The following is a 26,444-nucleotide window of genomic DNA, read 5'->3' as shown; positions in this document are numbered from 1 at the left end:
CTCGCCGACATCAAATCAAATCAAATTGTATTTGTCACATGCGTCGAATACAACCGTGAAATGCTTACAAGCCCTTAAATCTATTTTCTTAAAACTGCATTGTTGGTTAAGAAAATATTTACTAGATAATCTCAAGTAAAAGAAAATGTAAAAAAAAGTAAGAAAATAAGCTGTTAAAGAGCCTTTTGGACCTAGACTTGGCGCTCCGGTACTACTTGCCATGCAGTAGCAGAGAGAACAGTATATGACTTGGGTGACTTGAGTCTTTTACCATTTTTTGGGCCTTCCTCTGACACCGCCTAGAATATACGGTTGAAGTCGGAAGTTTACATACACCTTAGCCAAATACATTTAAACTCAGTTTTTCACAATTCCTGACATTTAATCCTAGTAAAAATTCCCCGTCTTAGGTCAGTTAGGATCACAACTTTATTTTAAGAATGTGAAATGTCAGAATAATAGTAGAGAGAATGATTTATTTCAGCTTTTATTTCTTTCATCACATTCCCAATGGGTCAGAAGTTTACATACACTCAATTAGTATTTGGTAGCATTGCCTTTAAATTGTTTAACTTGGGTCAAACGTTTCGGGTAGCCTTCCACATGCTTCCCACAATAAGATTGGGTGAATTTTGTCCCATTCCTCCTGACAGAGCTGGTGTAGTTTGAGTCAGGTTTGTAGGCCTCCTTGCTCGCACATGCTTTTTCAGTTCTGCCCACACATTTTCTATAGGATTGAGGTCAGAGCTTTGTGCTAGCCACTCCAATACCGTGACTTTCTTGTCCTTAAGCCATTTTTCCACAACTTTGGAAGTATGCTTGAGGTCATTGTCCATTTGGAAGACCCATTTGCGACCAAGCTTTACACAATACATGTATGTTTTGTTCGATAAAGTTCATATTTATATCCAAAAATCTCAGTTTACATTGGCGCGTTATGTTCAGTAATGTTTTGCTTCCAAAACATCCCGTGATTTTGCAGAGAGCCACATCAATTTACTCATAATTAACATTGATAAAAGAAACAAGTGTTATGCATGGAATTATAGATAAACTTCTCCTTAATGCAATCGCTGTGTCAGATTTTTTTTTAACTTTACAGAAAAAGCACACAATGCAATAATCTGAGTACAGCGCTCAGAGACCAAAACAAGCGATACAGATACCCGCCATGTTGTGGAGTCAACAGAAGTCAGAAATAGCATTTATAAATATTCACTTACCTTTGATGATCTTCATCAGAATGCATTCCCAGGAATCCCAGTTCCACAATAAATGTTTGTTTTGTTCGATAAAGTCCATCATCTATGTGCAAATACCTCCTTTTTGTTCGCATGTTTAGTTCACAAATCCAAATTCACGAGGCGCAGGCCAGACGAAAAGTCCCAAAAGTTCCATTACAGTTCGTAGAAACATGTCAAACGATGTATAGAATCAATCTTTAGGATGTTTTTATCATAAATCTTCAATAATGTTTCACCCGGAGAATTCCTTTGTCTTTAGAAAGGAAAAGGAACTCAGCTAACTCTCACGGGCACATGCCTGACTGAGCTCATGGCCTTCTGCCAGACCCCTTAGTCAAACAGCTCTTATTCTCTCCCCCTTCACAGTAGAAGCCTGAAACAAGGTTCTAAAGACTGTTGACATCTAGTGGAAGCCTTAGGAAGTGCAACATGACCCCATAGACACTGTATATTGGATAGGCAAAGACTTGAAAACCTACAAACCTCAGATTTCCCACTTCCTGGTTGGATTTTTTCTCAGGTTTTTGCCTGCCATATGAGTTATGTTATACTCACAGACATCATTCAAACAGTTTTAGAAACTTCAGAGTGTTTTCTATCCAGATATACTAATAATATGCATATCTTAGCTTCTGGGCCTGAGTAGCAGGCAGTTTACTCTGTGCACCTTATTCATCCAAGCTACTCAATACTGCCCCCAGCCATAAGAAGTTATTAGGTTGTTGGGCCACCACGAACAGCTTCAATGCACCTTGGAATGGATTCTACAAGTGGACTTAAACCATGCCATGAAAATGCATATCACATCATAACATATACTTTGTATCCCTCATTTACTCAAGTGTTTCCTTTCTTTTGGCAGTTACCGGTATGCCTACAGTCGGGAAGGCCGCAATTTGGGCAGCATGCGAGCCAAATATAGAACAGCTTATTGTGTTGTGGCCATAGACGTATAATCCATAGAAGAGTTTTGGAACCTCTTACCCTGGCAATTCAACTGTTAAACTTAAACTCATGGGTACACTACTGCCAGTCCTGATTTGAATGGGAACTGCCATTTTTGGATGATATTTTTATGGTTGGTTGCAGTTGTCATTTTACAAATTTCAAAATACAATCACGGGAAAACGTTCAGTTTGGTAAGCAAATTCCTACTGCTGACTAATCTGTCTGTATTTCCTCCTAATATTGTACAATCTGTGTCACTTTATTGGCCTGAGCTATTGTTTGAATTTAAGACCAGATTGTTTTTAATTGATCTCAGTTTGTCAGTGTCAGAGTACACTGTTAGCTGTCCCCATCAGAGAACCCTTTTTGGTTCCAAGTAGAACCCTTTTGGGTTACGTGCAGGGTTCTGCTAATGTCTTTTCAAATAACATTTTATTTGTCACTTGCGCAGAATGCAACAACCTTACTGTGAAATGCTTACTTAAGAGCCCTTAACTGACAATGCAGAGTTTTAAAAAGTAAGTAAGAAAAATGTGCTAAATAAACTAAAGGACAAATAGTAACTCAATAAAATAACAATGACGAGGCTATATACAAGGGGTACTGGTACCGAGTCAATGTACACCTTAGTATAAAAATCCTATAGGATTCCAATAAATAAAATCCAATAGAAAATCCTATCAGATGATAATTGTTTTATCCTATAGGATATAATCCTACAGTATTTATTTTATAGGATTTTATCCTATATCCTACAGGATAAAATTCTATAGGAGTCCAATATGACTGGTTCCAAAATTTGATAGGATTTTTCTATTGGATTCTTATAGGCTCCTATAGGATACAATCCTATAGGGTAGAATCCTAATAGGACTGGTTCCAAACTCTGATCAGATTTTTCTACTAGGGATCTACCAGAAATCATGAAAACAGCGTTGACTTGTCTATAATAAGGCACATACACACTATATATAAAAAAGCATGTGGACACCCCTTGAAATTTGTGGATTCACACCCGTTGTACCTGTTGCTGAAAGATATATAAAATTGAGAGCTGAAACGTGAAGCGAGCACAAAAAGGGGGACCAACTCCATATTAATGCCCATGATTTTGGAATGAGATGTTTGACGAGCAGGTGTCCACATACTTTTGGTCAAGTAGTGTATTTAGCGATAACAAACAAGAATAAACATTTCTCATCTGCTATAACAATAAAGTGACTCAGAAATGACATTAAAATGGCTACAACATAGCTAGCTAGCTAGTCAACTTACAGGCAAAATATGGCTAACAGTAGTTTCTTAGCTGGCAAAAACCAAGTGCATAAAATGCTGTACAATGACAAAAATATGACTTAAACATTGGCAACTATACTGTACTCACAGTTCTTGCATTCACACACAGTGAAGGATACAACAGTTAGAATAATAATGTTAGAAAACCGGAGATTCTCTGCACAGCCACAGGTGGCGAGCTGAACTTGGGAGTTAGACTAATTAAAACTGTGAGCTCGTGCTTGCTGTGACATCATCAGTCACTCTTAAAGGGACAGGTTTTCTTACAGGTGAGTAAAACAGAAATGCATAAAGAAGTGTGCCCTTCCAGGCTCACCCATGGCTGCGCCCCTGCCCAGTCATGTGAAATCCATAGATTAGGGCATAATGCATTTATTTCAATCGACTGATTTCCTTGTATGAACTGTAACTCAGTAAAATGTTTGAAATTGTTGCATGTTGCATTTATATTTTTGTTCAGTATGTATGATAAGGGTCCCATGACAACTCCTTGTAATAAACAAATTGAACCTGGATGATTAATATGATAATGCGAATTCCCTTTTGGATTTCTGAAATATATCTTTTTCAGTCAAGGAGAAGGTTCACTTAATGCAGCAGAACATAGCCAAGGGGGCTGACAGGCTTAACCATTTTCTCTGAAAAAAGGGGTTATCCGGGTGGGCTGGGTGGGAGAGTGTTCGACACCTCTAAAGAAACACCCCTCCTCCTGGTCTCAGGGTAAGGGGCTGTTTTCAAGGCTGAGCCGGTGTTTCTACCATTGCCTCTCTATGCTTTCTGTTTCCTGACCACCTGCGCCTTCCTGCAAATATACTTATTCCTGCATACTGAGACCACCCTTTTCCCTCACCACCCCCTGTATTCTCCACTGTTGAGAGCAGGTTTTCAGCACTTGCCAGAGAGGCTCGCGATGGACAGCGCTGTGAAGACGCACTGATCTCTCTCATAAATCAACGGCACGACTACTTGAATTAAATCTCTGCTGACAAGAGGTCTGAACACAGAGTAGAGAGGGAGAGAGAGAGAGAAAGAGAGAGACTTCTGTGGACTATCCCTCAGGCGACAACACACACAGAAACAGAGTTCTGAGCTTTTGTCACATCAGTTGCTCTACATCTAGAATAGCCCAGATGGAAGAAGATATGGATGAGGGGCAGACTCAGAAAGGTAAGGAAAGAGAAGTGTATTTTATATTCAGGTGGATGGATTGAGATTCCATTTGAGTGAAATCCTCCCCTAATTTATTTGTCTGTTGTCAGTGAAGTACTTATGCGGAAAGGTTTGAGAAAATATTTGGTTAATAATCTGGGTATAAAAGAGCATCTGTTTGGGTTGTTCCTTTGTCCATTGATTGTCTGCTTGACTAAAGTGTGTGTGTGTGTGGTGTGGGTGTTGTCTGCTGTCGAAACAGTCAGAGGGGTGTGACCTGCCTCTGTGAGCGTTGACTGTGAAAGCACAGGGAGGATTGTCTTTGTTCACGGGTGTCTCGGTAAGGCTCTCCTATGCCTGTCGAGATGGCTCAGGGGAACATTGAAGACAAGAGACATCGAGCCAGTCCGCTTTCGCTAATAAAACCATTGTATCCAGAACATATGCATGTCCGGCTATTGTATTCAAATCAAAGCGCTTTCATGCTTAGAGCAGACATTTTTTTGACGCATGTGAAGATTCCTTTCTTGTGCATATGCATGCAGGGTATGTTATTTGCATTGTGCAAAGGGGTTGCCATTTAAAATGCAAATCCACCCCTTCACCAGTGTTGAAGAAGTGTAGGCTTGAGGCGAAAATAGTAGTCTATAAATACATTGATGTTTACAAGCGGTTGGTTTGAATGAGCCTTCTTCCATATTCATTTAAATGCTCACTGGATGAATGAAAATGCTGTCGTTCTCTCCACTCTGAGGTGTATTTCTCCCCCTCCACTCCTCCTCCTTCCTTCCTTCCTTTTCCCCTTCTTCCCAGGTTCTGTGCATGTGACAGGGCTTCGTATGTCTGTGCTTCTTTTCTTCCCTCCTTCCTGAAAACCAGTGCTTCACAGGCATGAGTGCTGTAACAGTTGCCATGGCACTGGCCAAGTCTGGTCATTATCCCTGCAGCCACTCTCTGCTCTCTGTTCTGTTCCTGCAGATGACATTTTGTTTACATAGTTTACATAGTGTCTGTGTGCGTGTGTTTGTGTGAGTGCGTGTTTGTGTGAGTGTCATGGATGGTCACTCGTAAAAAAAAAACTGATATCTAGAACCTGAAAGTGTTTTTCTGCTGTCCCCATAGGAGAAGCCCATGAAAAACCCTTGTTTGTTCAAGGTAGAACCCTTTTGGTTCCAAGTAGAACCATGTTGGGTTCCATGTAAAACCCTTTCCACAGAGGGTTCTACATGGAACCCAAAATTATTCTACCTGGAACCAAAAAGTGTTTTTACCTGGAGCCAAAAAGGGTTCTGCTATGGGGACAGCTGAATAATTGCATGTACTACAAAGTGATAGGCCTTTATTGTCTGGTAAGATGTTAAAACCATTGGTGGCTGCAATATAACATTGAATCAGGAATTCTGTTTTCACACTATGATCCATGATTCTTTGACACTAAGATGTCTCCAACCTGTGGGATGACTACCGGAAACTTCTTGATAGCAGTTTCGATTGAATACCCATCAGTCTCCATAATAGAGACTGATGGGTATTGTACTCGCTCTCTCTGTGTGAATTCTACATCCTGGAAGCCCAATCTGTCACATCATACAGTTGGCCATCTCCATCAATGTTCACCATACTGAAAGAGACTACCACCCAGACTGTGCATGCGTGTCTCTAGTACACCATGCCCATTCATTTGGGTGAAGGCCTTGTTAGTCTTCCTATAATACTTAGCCAAGCACTCTTTACACTACTAGCGCTGCGGCCCCCTGGCCCAAAAGTGGTTAACTGACACATCTCTTCTCTATCAAATTTGTAAAGTTATAAATAAAACAGGGTGCTAAAGCAGCTTGGCTGAGTGCTGCTCCACATTAACACTCTTCTTCTTTAGTGCTTCCTCTCTGAATCAACACACTGACTGATGAACTTCAGTTGCCTGGTCCCAGAACTGTTTGTGCTGTATAGCCAACTCCTATGGTTCTACAACATGCTCAACCATAACAATGATCATAGGAGTCGGATACAGCACAAACAGGCCTCTGACCAGGCTACTGAAGTTCAGCTAGGGACACTTAGAAGTCTAGTGCTTGAAACAAGATGATTTGACCCTCCTGTTTCCAATTATGAAGTCTGAATGCATGCATAGTGTAAATGCCATGTAGTAGGTTGGCCTACATGTTTCTAGGCCTGCTACAGTATGTGCAGTGTGTCTTGCCCACTAGCAAATAATGGACTTCTGGTTCTCTGTTGATATTTGCCATTTGGCTCCTCCATGCAAACCTTAGCCCTAAAACCACTCCCTAAACAGAAAAGGCATCAACCTCAAACAAACATCAAATTGCCCCAACATTTTCCTGACATTTCAATTATTGACACAAGGAAAATACATCACTTTACAAAGCTAGAGTAGCCATATTGAGGGGGACTTGGGTATGCTCTCACAGTATTACCCTCACAGTGAGGGAAAGGGAAAGGGTAAGTGGGATACATAGTTGTACAACTGAATGCATTCATCTGAAATGTGTCTTCCGCATTTAGTGAGGTAATGTGGTTTATGTTATTCATCTTTTAATAACAGTAATAAAATCCTCAGTGCAGCCATAAATACACCTATTATTTGGCAACGACCAAAATTATAACTATTTAATAATGATTCATAAACTACATATTATCTAATGATGATCTATAAACTACTTATATAACCACAACCCGTCATAAACAGTACTTATATTAATGTAACGTATTACCAAGTTATAGATTACACCTTACTGTTATATTTAAGGTTCTAAGTCTCTTGTCGCTTGTCGCTTGGTTGAGACAATTATTCACATGACCACTGTAAATTTACTGAGCTGAAAGGCTGGTTTAAGAGCACATGAAAGGGGAGATTTAACACCCTCCTGGGAGTTAGGGCAATTAATGACTTTGGGCCTCTGCCCTGAGGGCCTCTCAAATGGCTTTATAATGCTTATATTAAATGTTCAATGTGTTTTGTATGTTTTCTTAGATGACAAATTCATTTCAGTTTTAATTTCCTTGGAGTTGTGGAGATTATGTAATAATTTTTTTTATAACTTGTATGGTAACACTGCTCCTGTAGTATTATTTTTAGTCTGAGCTGAAGTCGTTCATCTTTAAGTTGTCAGGCCACCTAGCTTTAACCATGCATTATATATAAATCTGAGCAACTCTCAGGGAGAAGCAGCATCAAACAGTTATGCTTTTATCTAGTAGTTATATTATAATCTACAGTATGTGACCTCACTGTCATTTTGGGGTGACTGGTCACAATCTGACCCCCCACCTCAGAGAACCCTGAGTCCATGACATATTTAAGAGGACAAGCAGATGTAAGTGCTCTTTCTCTGGGCCATTCCTCCAGCAACTGTCCCCCTGTCACCTCCTATGAGGACATCCGTTATGTGTGGACCAGAGCTCTATAGATCGTCTGTAGCCCTGTTCTGGCATTAGGGGCTACCATGCAAAAATAGTACAAATGGAATGCACCTACTGTACAGAACATGACACTGTATGGTTTTCAGACACAACATGACTGTACATGCAAATTTAAAACTGTGCATTTTATACCTCTCAGGGCTGCTTTGTAAATCCTCAAAATAACAATAAACACCCCCAAATAGTTTGCATCACATTTAGTTTCACTGTTAACAAAGGGTTACAATATCTATTTAAGTTGTTTTTTGACAGGTATTTATCATCTTACTTTTGATCTTCTGTTATATTGCTACTAGTGTAACATATCTATTTTGGCTGTCAAATGGAAGAGGCTAAGCTTTTGTAGCAAGCAAAATCAACCAAATTGGATTCACAATCATCCCACAGCCTGAGGTGTATTGCATTATGATAGTGTCCATACCATAGAGATCTTATAATTCACTAGAGTGGCCTTTGGCATCCAGGTAACATGACAAAAAAATCATCCCTCTTGGTCAAGAAAACTTTCATTCTAGAAACTGGAATTGGAATTCTTGGAATCTATCAGATTATTACAAAAAACATGAATTCAAGTAGAGAAGCCATAATACAGGTTTTCCATATATTCATATATTCATATAGTCATATATTCAATGTCATGTAATAAAAGATACAATTTGCAAGTGCGCGAGAAGGGGTAATACAACCCATTGATCAAATAAAAGTAGACTATTTTACCCCATAAACTGGACATGTGTGTCAAGATGCAGCATAACAAATGTTGGGGGTGGGGGTGGGGGTACAGGGAAAGTGAACGCTGAGACACGTACTCTTCCGACATTCACCGACTGAAACATCCCCACTGCTTAGTGTAGGCTTATTTTCCCGTACTCCGCCCCCCATGGACGTCTCCAGGCCACCAGATCAAATGAACATTAATAAATGTGAAAATGTGCCTTGTGTACACCACAAGCCATTCTAACCAGAAACTAATTAGCTTTTCTCTTTGAATCTATCTCCTTCTCTCTCAATCTCTCCCTCTGTTTCCCTCCACCCCTTCTCCGTCTCTCGCTCCCCCTTCCCTGTTTTAATGAAACTAATGCCACTATAGATCTTGTGATTGTGCGGCTGATACTATATGTATTATTTTCTGAATGATCCTTAGGAGTGCTGTTGTCTTCAAGATGCATTATCAATGTTTTCTGAGAGGTGACCATTACATGATGGCAACCTCAACCTTTTAATGAGCCATTGGGTGCTGAGGGTGTGTGTGTGTGTGTCCCTTTTGCCTGTCGGACATGACGCTGACAGAGGGGAGAGTGGTGACCGTGGTAGTGAGGAGGGGGCATGGGAGGGGCCTGTCCTTTCTCTTTGTGTTAGAGAGAGAGAGACGCCTACTGTTGATTGGACTGGAGAGACATGTTTGGGGTCACAGCCGAATTACAGACTTTTTGAAGAGGGGCTGTTTGTGTGGAGTACAATTGAAGGTGGAGCTGGAGCCTGTCTCTTGATTCAGCATTTATTGGCAGTTTAGAGATAATCCACATGTAGCCATATTTTCACATACTGTAGTGATTGCAAGTAATATTTAATGGCCCCCTAATTTGAAAGTTTCATATGAATAAAGTTCAAGAACAAAGTGTGGTCATCATGAGGTAGATATAAAAGACTATGTCATTGTTGACCATTAGCCACTTTTAGAGGAATGCTTTACTAATGCCAATCGGTAAAAACAACAGTTAATTGAACTTTTATGTTATGCTCGTCTCCAAGAACAACTGTAGCCTGGTTTCAGATCTGTTTGTGCTATCATGACAGCTCCTTGTCATCTTAGTCATGATGACACAAACAGACTGGTGCCCAGGCTAGAAAAACTGGTCTTGTTGTTAAATAGGTTGCTAGAGAGAGTGAATGTTCCCTTTCATAACATATACCCACTTAAACTGACACTGGGCCAGTTGATACCCAACAAGTTCCACAACACACTCAACCCTATTCCACTGTGAACATGATCAATTGGAACCCCAGTGGCAGCTCATTAAACAGGCATCTTTCTCATCCCAGGTAATGTAACAGTAAAGCAGCTGCCATAAATAATGGATGGAAGTGGCTGGCGCTGTGCTGTTACTGTGCTGCTGGTGCTAAATTATGGATCAAGCATCCAGTGGCTCTTTCAGTCAATTCACACTAGTTGTCATTTTCACTAGCATAGCGCCAACACTCAGCCAGATTGAGTCAGGAAAATCTCAAGTGCAATGTAAGTCTGTGAAAAGGCTGGTAATTAGACTTATGATGGGAGGAGTAGCTGTTGTTTTCCAGTGGAGAATTGTTGAACTTGTCTGAAAACAATAGTGCCATGCAAATGTATGATTATAACCATATCTGGTTCCCAATGAATCCTTAAGACTTCATATGTATAACATTAAATGACAATATGGCCACCAGTACTACCGCCCAATGCCGTTGCAATGAAGAACCATGTGAGTTTTTAACAATTCTAATATTGTCAAATATTTCAATTTTTTCCCCAAACTTTTTATAATGATTCATGAAGTACACAAAACATTTTCAAAACGCACCAGTGGTGGTCGGTGCAGTTTAAGATGAGGGAGGAAGATAATTTTTTGAATCAGCATGGCCTTATTTCTATTACAGCATATTGGATAACTGTCCTTCATATTCCATTCACCCAGCTCAATGTAACATCGACAGGTTAGATTACCACATGATACTCACATTTTCCCAATACCCATCATGAGGTCTATGAATGAAAGTTTACAACATAGGTGCATAGGTCTTGCTAATTTTTTTGTAATCAACGTGACAGACAGTAACGCATTCAATACCGCCTTGCACACTCTTGCCTGCATCTAGCTGATCTAGGGTGTTATCATTAGTTCAACAGTTGCTAACGAGAGTTTCTACTGGACAAATTCAGGTATGTTTATCCCCGTTTTGTTCCGTTTGCTTCCGTTTAAGAAAAGTTTTTCAACAGAATCAACGGAATGAATACACCTCTGATCACACGAAAACACAGTTCACTTTCATAGTAGCCACATACAAACAGCATGATCGCTTTGTTTGTTGTATAATTCCTTCTTGCATCTACGCACTATCCTCCTCTCACCTTTTCCCCTTCGCTTGTGGATGTCAGTGCACAACACATCATCTGTCTGTGACCAGGCAAAAATAACCGCTAAACTCTACACACAGCCTACATCGTTGTCACCATATTAGCTAACGTCATAGTCAACATAGCTAATAGAACCCGCTACAATCATGCAGTACAGTGTACAGTCAGCAAGCAGTTTAGTAGTTACACTTGTAGGCCAAGGTGGCAATAAATTAATAAAACCAAAAGCTTACCTTGACTTGGAAGAGTTCCAGTGTTGGACAGCCATAGCCAGCTAGCTAACATACGATCCCTCTCTGTTTGAGTCAGGTGTTTGAATAGGCTAAACTATCTAGCTGCATTTGCTAGCTAAGTAAGTGAAAGTGAAAAAAATACAAGGAAATATAGCTATCTCTCTCTCTTCCTCACTCTCTGGCTTCTCCTTCATTTTTTAAATTAATTTGTTCAAAACTGTTCAACTATTGTCTTTCTCTCTCTTTGAGTCAACTACTCACCACATGTTATGTACTGCAGTGCTAGCTAGCTGTAGCTGATGCTTTCAGTACTAGATTCATTCTCTGATCCTTTGATTGGGTGGACAACATGTCAGTTCATGCTGCAGGAGTTCTGATAGGTTGGAGGACGTCCTCCGGAAGTTGTCATAATTACTGTATAAGTTTATGGAAGGGGGTGAGAACCATGAGCCTCCTCGGTTTTGTATTGAAGTCAATGTACCCAGAGGAGGACGGAAACTAGCTGTTCTCCAGCTTTTTCCCATTCTTCTCTACAGATCCTCTCATGCTCTGTCAGGTTGGATGGGGAGTGTCGTTGCACAGCTTTTTTCAGGTCTTTCCAGAGATGTTTGAACAGGTTCAAATCCGGGCTCTGGCTGGGCCACTCAAAGACATTTGGAGACTTGTCCCGAAGCCACTCCTGCGTTGTCTTGACTGTGTGCTTAGGGTCGTTGTCCTGTTGGAAGGTGAACCTTCACCTCAGTCTGAGGTCCTGAGCGCTCAGAGTGCTCTAGTGGAGGTTTTCATCAAGGATCTTCCTGTACTTTGCTTCGTTCATATTTTCCTCGACCCTGACTAGTCTCCCAGTCCCAGTCACATAGCAGCACACACCCGTAGCACGTGCTCCAGCAGGTATACCTCACTGGTCATCCCCAAAGCCAACTCCTCCTTTGGCCGCCTTTCCTTCCAGTTCTCAGCTGCCAATGACTGGAATGAATTGCAAAAATCACTGGAGCTGGAGTCTTATATCTCCCTCATTAACTTTAAGCATCAGCTGTCAGAGCAGTTTACCGATCATTGCACCTGTACACAGCCCACCCAACTAGCCCACCCAACTACGTCATCCCCATATTGTTATATATATTTTTTCTCCTTTGCATCCCAGTATCTTTACTTGCACATTCATCTTCTGCACATCTATCACTCAAGTGTTAATTGCTATATTGTAATTATTTCGCCACTATGGCCTATGTATTGTCTTACCTCCCTAATCTTACTACATTTGCACACACTGTATATAGATTTTTCTATTGTGTTATTGACTGTACGATTGTTTATCCCATGTGTTTTCTTTGTCACACTGCTTTGCTTTATCTTGTCCAGGTCGCAGTTGTAAATGAGAACTTGTTCTCAACTGGCCTACCTGTTTAAATAAAGATGAAATTTAAAAAAAATATATATAGAGTTCCATGTAGCCATGGCTCTATGTAGTACTGTGCGCCTTCCATAGTCTGTTCTTTACTTGGGGATTGGGAAGACACATTTGGTGGCATGTCTTGTGGGGTATGCGTGGGTGTCCAAGCTGTGTGCTAGTAGTTTAAACAGGCACATCTGTACATTTAACATGTCAGCACTTCTTACAAAAACAAGTAGTGATGAAGTCAATCTCTCCTCCACTTTGAGCCATGAGAGATGTACATGCATATTATTAATGTTAGCTCTCTGTTTACATTTAATCTCTCTGGGATATGTGGGACGGTAGCATCCCACTTCGCCAATAGCCAGGGAAAATGTAGAGCGCCAAATTCAAAAACATTATATAAAATCAAACTTTCATTAAATCACACATGTAAGATACCAAATTAAAGCTACATTCGTTGTGAATCCAGCCAACATGTCAGATTTCAAAAAGGCTTTTTGGGGAAAGCATAAGATGCTATTATCTGATGATAGCACAACAGTAAACAAAGAGAGTGTAGCATATTTCAACCCTGCAGGCACGACACAAAATGCAGAAATAAAATATAAATCATGCCTTACCTTTGATGAGATTCTTTTGTTGGCACTCCAATATGTCCCATAAACTTCACAAATGGTCCTTTTGTTCGATTAATTCCATCCATATATATCCAAATTGTCCATTTATTTGGCGCGTTTGATCCAGAAAAAAACAGCTTCCAATTTGCGCAACGTCACTACAAAATATCTCAAAAATTACCTCTAAACTTTGCCAAAACATTTCAAACTACTTTTGTAATACAACTTAAGGTATTTGTAAACGTTAATAATCGATCAAATTGAAGACGGGTCTATCTGTTTTCAATACAGGAGATCAACAAACTAACGCTACTTTTCTAGTCTTGCGCAACTCTCAAACAGTACACATGACGTTACACTGTTTCCAGATGGCCTTACTTCTTCATTGCACAAAGGAATAACCTCAACCTATTTCCAAAGACTGGTGACTTCCAGTGGAAGCGGTAGGAACTGAAAACAGGGTGATTAGAAATCCAGTATCCCAAAGAAAACTCATTGAACAGACAGTGACCTAAAAAAAGAAAATGAATGGTTAGTCCTCGGGGTTTTGCCTGCTACATAAGTTATGTTATACTTACAGACATGATTCAAACAGTTTTAGAAACTTCAGAGTGTTGTCTATCCGAATCTACTTATAATATGCATATCTTATATTCTGGGGATGAGTAGAAGGAAGTTGAAATTGGGCACGCTATTTATCTAAAAGTGAAAATGCTGCCCCCTATCCTAGAGAAGTTAAGGGCCAGCCGTGCTGCCCTGTTCTGAGCCAATTGTAATTTTCCGAGGTCCGTCTTTGTGGCACCTAACTACACGACTGAAGTCGTATCATCATGTTTTGACCATGACAGTTTACAATCCAGGGTTACTCCAAGCAGTTTAGTCACCTCAACTTGCTAAATTTCCACATGATTTTTTACAAGATTTAATTGAGGTTTAGGGTTTAATTCATGATTTGTCCCAAATACAATGCTTTTAGTTTTTGAAATATTTAGGACAAAATTATTCCTTGCCACCCATTCTGAAACTAACTGCAGCTCTTTGTTAAGTGTTGCAGTCATTTCACTAACTGTAGTAGATGACGTGTATAGTGTTGAGTCATCCGCATACATAGACACATTAACTTTACGCAAAGCCAGTGACATGTCATTAGTAAAGATTGAAAAAAGTAAGGGGCCTAGACAGCTGCCCTGGGGAATTCCTGAATCTACTTGGATTATGTTGGAGAGGCTTCCATTAGAGAACACCCTCTGTGTTCTGTTAGACATGTAACTCTTTATCCACAGTATAGCAGGGGGTGTAAAGCTATAACACATACATTTTTCCATCAGCAGACTATGATCGATAATGTCAAAAGCCGCATTGAAGTCTAACAAAACAGTTCCCACAATCTTTTTATCATCAATTTCTCTGAGCCAATCATCAGTCATTTGTGTAAGTGCCGTGCTTGTTGAATGCCCTTCCCTATAACCGTGCTGAAAGCCTGTTGTCAATTTGTTTACAGTAAAATAGTATTGTATCTGATCAAACACAATTTTTTCCAAAAGTTTACTAAGGGTTGGTAACCGGCTGATTGGTCAGCTATTTGAGCTATTCTTGGGTAGCATAATTACTTTTGCTTCCCTCCAAGTCTGAGGACACACACTTTCCAGTAGGCTTAGATTGAAAATATGGCATATAGGAGTGGCAATATCGTCCGCTATTATTCTCAGTAATTTTCCATCCTAGTTGTCAGACCCCGGTGCCTTGTCATTGTTGATAGACCCCCCCAAAAAAATCACCAATAGCGTCCCTCCACAAAAACCCATAATCAATAAAAAACACAATTATTTTTGCAGCCTCTCCTTGCTCTGTGCTCTTGCTCTTGCTCTGTGTTCACCTCGATCACACCCATATCCATCATGAATGCCATGGCAACTCTATCCCACTATAGCTTTAGTCTTCATCGTCAGGTTCCAGGCATTTTATATCAGCTTTAATATTGTAGATAGATTGTGGCTTCCATCAAGTAATTGTCTGCATCATTTCCAATACCCCATATATTTTGGGGGTAAATATATACATATACAGTGGGGAGAACAAGTATTTGATACACTGCCGATTTTGCAGGTTTTCCTACTTACAAAGCATGTAGAGGTCTGTAATTTCTATCATGGGTACACTTCAACTATGAGAGACGGAATCTAAAACAAAAATCCAGAAAATCACATTGTATGATTTTTAAGTAATTAATTTGCATTTTATTGCATGACATAAGTATTTGATACATCAGAAAAGCAGATCTTAATATTTGGTACAGAAACCTTTGTTTGCAATTACAGAGATCATACGTTTCCTGTAGTTCTTGACCAGGTTTGCACACACTGCAGCAGGGATTTTGGCCCACTCCTCCATACAGATCTTCTCCAGATCCTTCAGGTTTCGGGGCTGTCTCTGGGCAATACGGACTTTCAGCTCCCTCCAAAGATTTTCTATTGGGTTCAGGTCTGGAGACTGGCTAGGCCACTCCAGGACCTTGAGATGCTTCTTACGGCGCCACTCCTTAGTTGCCCTGGCTGTGTGTTTCGGGTCGTTGTCATGCTGGAAGACCCAGCCACGACCCATCTTCAATGCTCTTACTGAGGGAAGGAGGTTGTTGGCCAAGATCTCGCGATACATGGCCCCATCCATCCTCCCCTCAATACGGTGCAGTCATCCTGTACCCTTTGCAGAAAAGCATCCCCAAAGAATGATGTTTCCACCTCCATGCTTCACGGTTGGGATGGTGTTCTTGGGGTTGTACTCATCCTTCTTCTTCCTCCAAACACGGCGAGTGGAGTTTAGACCAAAAAGCTCTATTTTTGTCTCATCAGACCACATGACCTTCTCCCATTCCTCCTCTGGATCATCCAGATGGTCATTGGCAAACTTCAGACGGGCCTGGACATGCGCTGGCTTGAGCAGGTGGACCTTGCGTGCGCTGCAGGATTTTAATCCATGACGGTGTAGTGTGTTACTAATGGTTTTCTTTGAGACTGTGGTCCCAGCTCTCTCCAGGTCATTGACCAGGTCCTGCAGTGTAGTTCTGGGCTGATAACTCACCTTCCTCGTGATCATTGATGCCCCACGAGGTGAGATCTTGCATGGAGCCCCAGACCGAGGGTGATTGACCGTCATCTTGAACTTCTTCCATTTTCTAATAATTGCGCCAACAGTTGTTGCCTTCTCACCAAGCTGCTTGCCTATTGTCCTGTAGCCCATCCCAGCCTGTTGCATGTCTACAATTTTATCCCTGATGTCCTTATACAGCTCTCTGGTCTTGGCCATTGTGGAGAGGTTGGAGTCTGTTTGATTGAGTGTGTGGACAGGTGTCTTTTATACAGGTAACGAGTTCAAACAGGTGCAGTTAATACAGGTAATAAGTGGAGAACAGGAGGGCTTCTTAAAGAAAAACTAACAGGTCTGTGAGAGCCGGAATTCTTACTGGTTGGTAGGTGATCAAATACTTATGTCATGCAATAAAATGCAAATTAATTATTTAAAAATCATACAATGGGATTTTCTGGATTTTTGTTTTAGATTCCGTCTCTCACAGTTGAAGTGTACCTATGATAAAAATTACAGACCTCTACATGCTTTGTAAGTAGGAAAACCTTCAAAATCGGCAGTGTATCAAATACTTGTTCTCCCCACTGTATATTTTTTAAATATATTTTCCTAATTTATTATTTCAATGTGCTATGAGATAGCAATTGCTTTGTAATAATAATTAGACACAAATTTCATAATATACCTCAAATAAATGGGTCCTCCATTTAGCAGTCATACTGTATCTAAATAATGCATAGGTATGTCTTATAAAACCTTCATAATGAACATGACACTTTTTGTCACCCATTCCCACTGAAATGGACAAGAGCCCCACAAATGGAAATATCATAGCTGGGAAACGATGGGAATCGGGCTTGATGACATGACGACACTGGTGGTGGATTACTTCTGGAGAAAGGATGAGGAAAACACATGATTTCACATGTGGAAAATCACATGATTTTGTGAAAATGTGAAATCATGTGAAAATGTGTTTTTGGAACACTTCACGTGATCGGATGTTTTCAAATTTATAGTTTCATGTTATGTTGCTTTATATGTTGTCAAAGTTATCACAATAACTTAACATAAGATCACGTGTGATCACATGTGTTTTTGGAACACTTAACATGTGTTCACATGTGAAATTCATGTGTTTTTTCAATAAAGGATCCCCAACCTAGCAGGCTGAGGCGGAGGTAGATAGCTAGCTTACTTGCTATTCCAGTCACAATCTGTATAGAAACAGATGCAGAGTGTGGAGGAGGGAGGAGGAAGAGGGCTATTGCTTTCGCAATGCAGTGCGACGGATAATCAACACGAGGCGTGATAGAGGAGATGGCAAATAAATGACTGCTTGGCTGCGATGAGGGAGATGTCATTGATTGGTATCTCTGAGAATTACAAATAAAATAGTCAGCTCGGTTTTTCAGACTTTTTTTTGTTGAATGGGAAACATGAGCGTTGATTGAATGGGGAAGAATTAATCAATGGTTCTAATGGTGATGTAGAGGCATTGGAGGAACATCTCCAGTCGTATGAGCGTGAAATTACATTTCATTAGTGCTTCGCATTGATTTGGGGAGCATATTTCAGAGTGCACTGCGAGGAGAGGAAATACTATTTGACTCAATAACAGCTCATATCTGGCCATGAAAAAGAGTGGGGTTCACTAATGAAATTGGAATGGGACAAACCTGATGCGTATGACATTAGTCTGAAACAAAGTTGTGTATGACATGCATTTGTAGAGTATGTTGGCATAGCAGCCGTTAGGATGAAGGATGAACTCACTGTCCAGACTGCTTCCCTCAAACACATACACAAACCCTAACATACAGTAACACTTCCATGGGATTGTGATGCTGTTATAATATGGTCACAGCATTTTGTAGAAACACACCAATCCAGTCAAATACACCCAGACATCCCGCCCACAGACACTTAGACTGAGGCACAGTCTCACACACGCACACAGACAGACAGACACACACACACACACTTCTCATAACATGTTATTATTCACCCTGATCCCTGTCCGATGTGTGGCCAAACAGAGTGGATGCCCGGGACGCCTATGGGTTAGAGTTCACTTAGGGCTCAGGCTGAAAGGGTCATCCACACCAGGGCTCTGCTGGGTTCAGTAGGGTTTAAGTTGGGTTCACCTCATTCCTCATACTGGAATATCTGTAGCAAAGAGGGGAGTCACTCTCTCACTGCTTCACCTCCGACTGCATTTAACCACCAGTGTGTAGAGGATGACCACTGTATGTGAAATACCATACGGTACCATATTGTTCTTAGGTGAAGGCTGCTGTGTCAAAACCTCATAAAGTGCAATCACATAATATCAATTTTTAGAAACAGTTACCATGTTGATTATGGTACCTACTACTATGATTGCTATGCACCTCATGCAACAACATCATGTTAGTGGTTGTGGTGGTGATATAAAGGCCTTGTACTGACCACAGCTTAGTCTGATTGATTCCTCTCAAGATATCTTCCAGCATTCTCAACCAGTACTTTCAATCCAGTGTTTCTCCCTCTGTTGTCCTGTGATTTACTGTATATAGTGAACATTCCCTCCTGTCTTTCATGAAGTCTGACCTTCTCTGTCTCTCTTCTCTCTGTGTGCTCAGGATGCCTGGAGTGCTGCATCAAATGCCTGGGCGGCATCCCGTACCCGTCGCTTATCGCTACCATCCTGTTGTACGCCGGGGTGGCGCTGTTCTGCGGCTGTGGGCACGAGGCCCTCTCTGGGACCGTCACCATCCTGCAGAACTACTTTGAGGTGGTCAGAGGACCCGTGGATTCCCTTGACGTGTTCACCATGTGAGCAGGCTACACACCTATGACCTAAACTGGAAACATTGAAGATACACTGTTGTGTATCACCTGAAAGTTATCCCTATACCGAGTAGCTCTCTGTACTTTAGAAGAACCTGCATTGCAGATGGGCTAGATAAGACCAACATTGTATCCTGGTGAAAGAACACTGTCTCGATTTAAATTGGGTTTCAAATGAGTCACTTGTATAGTTACTGTGTAAATACACTATTCAATGTAACTTGATAAGTTTGACCAAACAGAGTTACAGAGGATGTAAAAATGTGTTTTTAATGCACAATAACAATTAAACAACAATGTAATAACTGTACATTACAGTTGTTTCCACACACTTTTCACTTTTTCCATCTAGGATTGACATCATTAAGTATGTGATCTATGGCATCGCCTCAGCGTTCTTTGTCTACGGCATTCTGTTGATGGTGGAGGGCTTCTTTACCAGCGGAGCCATTAAGGACCTTTATGGAGACTTCAAGATCACCACCTGTGGACGTTGCGTCAGTGCTTGGGTAAGGGGTAATTAATCACTGAATGATGAGGTTTAATGATCTTCAAGAGTAGCTGGTAACGTTTTCTATGAACGACCTGTGTGTAATGCAATGGTCCTAAGGGACAAAGTAGCTTTTAAAATGGCAGTGCAATCAATCACAATATTGTAGCTAAAATGTGATAATTCTGTGTAAAGGGCAGAATTTAGGCCTCTCACCGAGTACCCCCATCCGTTCCACTTTCTATACTGGCACAACTGTTTCACGTGGCCAATCATCACGTTTAAGTGGAATTAAGTGTGCTAGTACTGGAATAGATCAAAAAGTGGAATGTGGGGTATGTGAGGAGACATTTGGGAAACACTGATATAGACTCAGTCACAATAAATCCTGATGGGAAATACTAACAGCTCTTAATGTTGTTCCTAATTCACTTGACGCGAGGTATACAGTGAGGGAAAAAAGTATTTGATCCCCTGCTGATTTTGTACGTTTGCCCACTGACAAAGAAATTATCAGTCTATAATTTTAATGGTAGGTTTATTTGAACAGTGAGAGACAGAATATCAACAAAAAAATCCAGAAAAACGCATGTCAAAAATGTTATGAATTGATTTGCATTTTAATGAGGGAAATAAGTATTTGACCCCTCTGCAAAACATGACTTAGTACTTGGTGGCAAAACCCTTGTTGGCAATCACAGAGGTCAGACGTTTCTTGTAGTTGGCCACCAGGTTTGCACACATCTCAGGAGGGATTTTGTCCCACTCCTCTTTGCAGATCTTCTTCAAGTCATTAAGGTTTCGAGGCTGACGTTTGGCAACTCGAACCTTCAGCTCCCTCCACAGATTTTCTATGGGATTAAGGTCTGGAGACTGGCTAGGCCACTCCAGGACCTTAATGTGCTTCTTCTTGAGCCACTCCTTTGTTGCCTTGGCCGTGTGTTTTGGGTCATTGTCATGCTGGAATACCCATCCACGACCCATTTTCAATACCCTGGCTGAGGGAAGGAGGTTTTCACCCAAGATTTGATGGTACATGGCCCCGTCCATCGTCCCTTTGATGCGGTGAAGTTGTCCTGTCCCTTTAGCAGAAAAACACCCCCAAAGCATAATGTTTCCACCTCCATGTTTGACGGTGGGGATGGTTTCTTGGGGTCATAGGCAGCATTCCTCCTCCTCCAAACACGGCAAGTTGGGTTGATGCCAAAGAACTCCATTTTGGTCTCATCTGACCACAACACGTTCACCCAGTTGTCCTCTGAATCATTCAGATGTTCATTGGCAAACTTCAGACGGGCATGTATATGTGCTTTCTTGAGCAGGGGGACCTTGCGGGCGCTGCAGGATTTCAGTCCTTCACGGCATAGTGTGTTACCAATTGTTTTCTTGATGACTATGGTCCCAGCTGCCTTGAGATCATTGACAAGATCCTCCTGTGTAGTTCTGGGCTGATTCCTCACCGTTCTCATGATCATTGCAACTCCACGAGGTGAGATCTTGCATGGAGCCCCAGGCTGAGGGAGATTGACAGTTCTTTTGTGTTTCTTCCATTTGCGAATAATCACAGAAACTGTTGTCACCTTCTCACCAAGCTGCTTGGCGATGGTCTTGTAGCCCATTCCAGCCTTGTGTAGGTCTACAATCTTGTCCCTGACATCCTTGGAGAGCTCTTTGGTCTTGGCCATAGTGGAGAGTTTGGAATCTGATTGATTGATTGCTTCTGTGGACAGGTATCTTTTATACAGGTAAGAAACTGAGATTAGGAGCACTCCCTTTAAGAGTGTGCTCCTAATCTCCGTTCGTTACCTGTATGAAAGACACCTGGGAGCCAGAAATCTTTTTGATTGAGAAGGGGTCAAATACTTATTTCCCTCATTAAAATGCAAATCAATTTATAACATTTTTGACATGCATTTTTCTGGATATTTTTGTTGTTATTCTGTCTCTCACTGTTCAAATAAACCTACCATTAAAATTATAGACTGATAATTTCTTTGTCAGTGGGCAAACGTACAAAATCAGCAGGGGATCAAATACTTTTTTCCCTCACTGTACCTGGAATCTGGAATCTACTGAGTCTCCGCTATCCTATGTCTTAGTTCATCATGCTGACGTACATCTTCATGCTGGCTTGGCTCGGGGTGACTGCGTTCACCTCCCTCCCTGTCTTCATCTACTTCAACATCTGGACCATTTGCCAAAACGCCACCATCCTGGAGGGAGTCACTCTGTGCCTGGACCCGCGCCAGTATGGTAAGGATTCATGACATACAGTAGTTGGGTTTACTGCTTCTCTGTGGGTAGTTTCAAACATATTACCCATGAATGTTACATCTGTGGTATAAATATTAGATCAATCAAAACTAATATGAAAATGTCGGAATGGCCTATTGAAATGTTCTCTCTTTTCAGGTATTGTGCCAGTTGGGGAGGGGAAGACTGTATGTACTGGATCTGATAAGTTCTACAAAATGTGTGAATCAAATGAGGTAGGTGATACAAATAACTTAACTACAAATACATCAAATGTGAATGACATATGTTTAATAAATGATGTGATACTTGGTTTCAAAGTTTCAAAGTTCAAAAGCTTTTGCAAAATGAACATTTACGTGCAACATCGATGAAGGTTTTAAATAATGCATATAATAAAATGTGTGTGGGTCTTTTACAGGTTCACTAGGGTTTTTATGGGGAAGCCTGACTCATTTTTCCCTTTCCTTTGTCTTTGATACAGCTGGACATGACGTTCCACCTGTTCGTTTGTTCCCTGGCTGGTGCTGGAGCTGCTGTCATTGCTATGGTGAGACACAAAAACCTATTACTTTTCTATCTCTGTTGATATAGCTCATATTACAGCTTTGATTTATATCCATTTGAGGGCAATGGATATATGGACCATGTAATCTGTATATGAACGGCTGAGATCTGTGCAGGTCGCTGTATGTTCCTCATGTGACAAAATAGGAACCAGACATGTCAGTGATTTCCCCCTGCACTAGTTTTATTCAACTAGTCCATAGGCAAAAAAATGTAATACAAGGTTCTGATTTGACATGGCCATTTTGAAAATGACAGTAATAGGTCAAATACAAGTGGTAACGGGGTAAACCAAATGTTGTGTTTTAATGGGCTCAGTTGATTTCTGTAGCTGAAATCTCTGTTTTTCTGCAAGTCTATGGGAATGGCTGGGGAGGCAGTATTTTGGCGCAGTGGAGAGACAAGGTTTTTCTTTGGCTCAGAGATGCTAGGCATTTCACAGCGTTGTCATGGAAACTGGGAGAAGAAAGGCCCAGAGCTTGTTGAAAACATCTCTCAGTAATTTGTGAGGAGCCATTTTCTAAGAAAGAGAATGTGGTCATCGTTAGTCAAAGATGATGGTGCAAATTGCAGTGAGACATTGCCTCCCATTTTAACAAAACAAATGGCTAGGAAACAGTGGTGGTACGCGACAGACACCCACCAACACAAGGGTGGCAGTAAAAAAAGGAAACTACAATGTTAAAAAAGAATCAATGCATGTCTGACTTCTATCTCATGATGAACTGAAAATGGGTTAATGCAGTAAAAAATGCATGGTCCTTCCATTTTATCTGATTATATAACTGATTACTAAAACAAATGATTAACTATCAACATCAAATACGAGATGAGATGTTCAACGAAATGGATGCAGTATTTTCACTATTCCAAGTCCTCGCAGCTGAGACTGCAGCTTTTGTTGAAATCCTTAAGAGACCAGTAATTTGGTCTTTGTGTAAATTCAAATCTATTAGCTTCTTATATTGATCTGATTCAGTGTGAAAGGTGTGGCAAAGTAACAACCACAGGCATTTAAGCAAAATACATTCACAATGGCTGTGCGTCTCTATGAGTCTTTTCTGCAGTTGAAACCCTGGGTACTACCGACTGCTTCTACTGTACTGCCGCCTGCTGGCATATCAGTGAAATACACCCTTGTGAATTGAAAATAAAAAATTCGAAATTTGAGACATTGTTTTTCAGCCCTAGAATACTTAATTTGACTCATTTTCCAGGTTTAATTCAAGCTGTGGGCCTCAATAATAGCACTTTAAAATTCTGCAGATGATGTCATGATGTTAAAAATCCATAGAGATCCTATTAAATTACTATTATTCTAATTCCTATTTCTATGTTCTCCATTAAGACAGTATCATGAAATCTGTAGTGATAATACAATATATAAATATGGTACACTTTCTTCCATTTCCTGACAGGCATTCATCTTTCCCTGATGGATGTCAGTGGAAAAGTGAAAGACCAATCATTTGTGGTGTGTTTGATTTTTCTCCCTGACTGAACTTGTGGGTGACTCATCTCTGTTAGATCCACTACCTGATGGTGCTGTCAGCCAACTGGGCCTACGTGAAGGATGCGTGCAGGATGCAGAAGTACGAGGACACCAAGTCCAAGGAGGAGCAGGAGCTCCACGACATCCACTCCACCCGCTCCAAGGAGCGTCTCAACGCCTACACATAAGGCCAGCGTGATGCCTGGCCCTGCCACCCTGCCCCTCCATCTCCACCATCCCCTTTAAAGAGGGGGGTGGGTGGCGCCCGGGGTCCTCGCCACCGCTGATGTCACTGGTGCGTCATATGACAAAGTGGTCCAGGGGACCCTCACAACCCCTCCAAACAGCATTTCAGATGATGAGCCCTATTACCTCTCTTATGGACTGTATTATGATTATGATGATGATTATTAGTATTACCTGTATTATTATGGCTTTTATAGTAGTTAGTAGTTCAGTACGTAGTAGAATTGGAAGTATTTTTCATTTACTTTTTTACTTTGGAGAATTTCTTTGGATTTGTATGAGTTTGTAGTTTTATCAAGTGTCCCCCCTTTATAATTTATTTCTATTCATTTTTTAGGTGGTCAGTTAGGGCTTAAAGGGTTTGAAGCACATTTCTCATGTTTGTGTGTCTGTATAGATCTCATTTTAAAGCACTATGTACATGGATGGGTGATCGGTGTTGAAGACTACAATATTTTCAATCACACAGGGGAACTTTTAAAGCTTCTGAAGCCTTTAAATACCAGTAATGCCAGGGATCTAAATAATAACTTTGAAGTGAAAAGCTTTTTTTTCTACCTGCGGTTACACAATAGCATTACCAAATTATAATAATACAAAAACATGATTTACTAGATGTGCCAACCCACTGGGCACAGATGTCAATTAAACGTCTATTCCACATTGGTTCAATGTAATTTCATTGAAATGACGTGGAAACAACATTGATTTAACCAATGTGTGCCCAGCGGGAAGCCTGTTAAACAGGAAACACTTAGGTCATTATCAAAGAAGAAATTAGTTGCCAATATGATAAACAATGGATTATTTTATTACAATATGAGGCATCTTGCCAATTTAAAGCTATGTATCTAAGGACTGTGAATGATTCCATCGTCTTTAATCATATGCCACACAAGCACACGGACACATGTTCTCATACCCCCATTTTTATTTCATAAAGTGTAACTTAATAAATACAAGTATGAAAGTTTTTGCAGACTTCTGCACTGCATATATTGAGATATAAATGCATACTTTGGTCCTAGATGTTAAGCACTTCAAATTCAGGACAATTCATAAGAGAATAAAAATAAGTTACTGTGGTTTAATTCGCTATGAATCCCAGTCTTTCAAAAATATTGACGCAAAAAAAAGTATTTCATGTAAAACTGAACTTTTTGTTGGATTTATCAGACTTAAGAAAAGTGTATGTCACAGTAAGTTATTTTATTTATGACAGTAAAAGTTGGATTGTATTGCTTACACATCATTATGCCATAGGACTCTGAAGGTGGCCTACCATTTCATTGCCTGGCAATATTTGTTTTGTCAGTATTTCTAAGAGCTAGTTTTGTGCACTTATTTGAACATTTCTGTGCTCTCTCTAGGTGTAAGTGCATTGGTGTTCAACTCAGAGTTGGATAACTGTACTGTTAGGTAAAAACTGTGAAATTAGATGTTTTTTGTGGCATGGACAATTTTGTTTAACACTTTGCCTGTCTTGCTGGGTCAACCTTTTGTTTACATGTGCAGTACTAAACCCCCCATGGTAACAGCATTATGCTACTGATATTAGACGGTAGTGTTTGAGTTGTGTCTGTTTAGTTTGTGATGAGCTTTCAACCATGTCTTGAACTGACTATTGTACCAACGTTGCTTATTCAGTAAATGACCTGACAATGTTTTCAGCTTTCTCCTCGTATTAGTCTTTTGTACTTTCACAAAGAATGCTTACTTATGTGATAATGACCTCGAAGCCGGTGTTACTGGTGGTGTTATCGGAGGATATACCTGTGTTTTCTGTTTGTCTGTTGCCAGTTCGTCTTGTTTGTCAAGCTTACCAGCGTTTGTCCTGTCAGCTCCTGTCTTTTAGCCAGTGTTATCGGAGGATATATTGGCACGGGTGTTTTTAGGCCCGAGACGAAGTCGGCAAACCGTCCCAAAATATCCTCCAAACACCGGCTTCAAGGGCATTATCACTTTTATACAACGGGTTACCAACATATTCAACTTATGTTTGACATATTTTAATCTAAAAATATATTTTTATAAATTTATT

At 40.6% G+C, this 26,444-nt stretch overlaps 1 protein-coding gene across 1 annotated transcript; it reads left to right on the top strand.

The window, feature by feature from the left end:
* The first annotated feature begins 4,205 nt into the window (after positions 1–4,205).
* On the top strand, positions 4,206–26,069 carry gpm6aa (glycoprotein M6Aa). The gene is made up of 7 exons (XM_071399009.1): positions 4,206–4,655; positions 19,148–19,340; positions 19,708–19,864; positions 21,945–22,098; positions 22,258–22,334; positions 22,583–22,648; positions 24,193–26,069. Exons 1-7 carry the CDS (start codon positions 4,619–4,621, stop codon positions 24,343–24,345), a joined length of 837 nt encoding a protein of 278 aa, XP_071255110.1. The 5' UTR covers positions 4,206–4,618; the 3' UTR covers positions 24,346–26,069.
* Positions 26,070–26,444: the final 375 nt, after the last annotated feature.

Source organism: Salvelinus alpinus, chromosome 4, assembly GCF_045679555.1.
Source record: "Salvelinus alpinus chromosome 4, SLU_Salpinus.1, whole genome shotgun sequence".
Lineage (NCBI taxonomy): Eukaryota > Metazoa > Chordata > Actinopteri > Salmoniformes > Salmonidae > Salvelinus > Salvelinus alpinus.
The sequence above is the reverse complement of the archived record's forward strand: the minus strand, read 5'-3'. Positions and strand labels throughout refer to the sequence as shown.

Excerpts from the sequence above, each read along its gene's own strand:
- gpm6aa (XM_071399009.1), top strand. The coding sequence starts at position 4,619 with ATGGAAGAAGATATGGATGAGGGGCAGACTCAGAAAG. Across the intron at positions 22,099-22,257 it reads CCTGGACCCGCGCCAGTATG|GTATTGTGCCAGTTGGGGAG; the intron begins GTAAGGATTCAT and ends CTCTCTTTTCAG. Across the intron at positions 22,335-22,582 it reads AAATGTGTGAATCAAATGAG|CTGGACATGACGTTCCACCT; the intron begins GTAGGTGATACA and ends TCTTTGATACAG.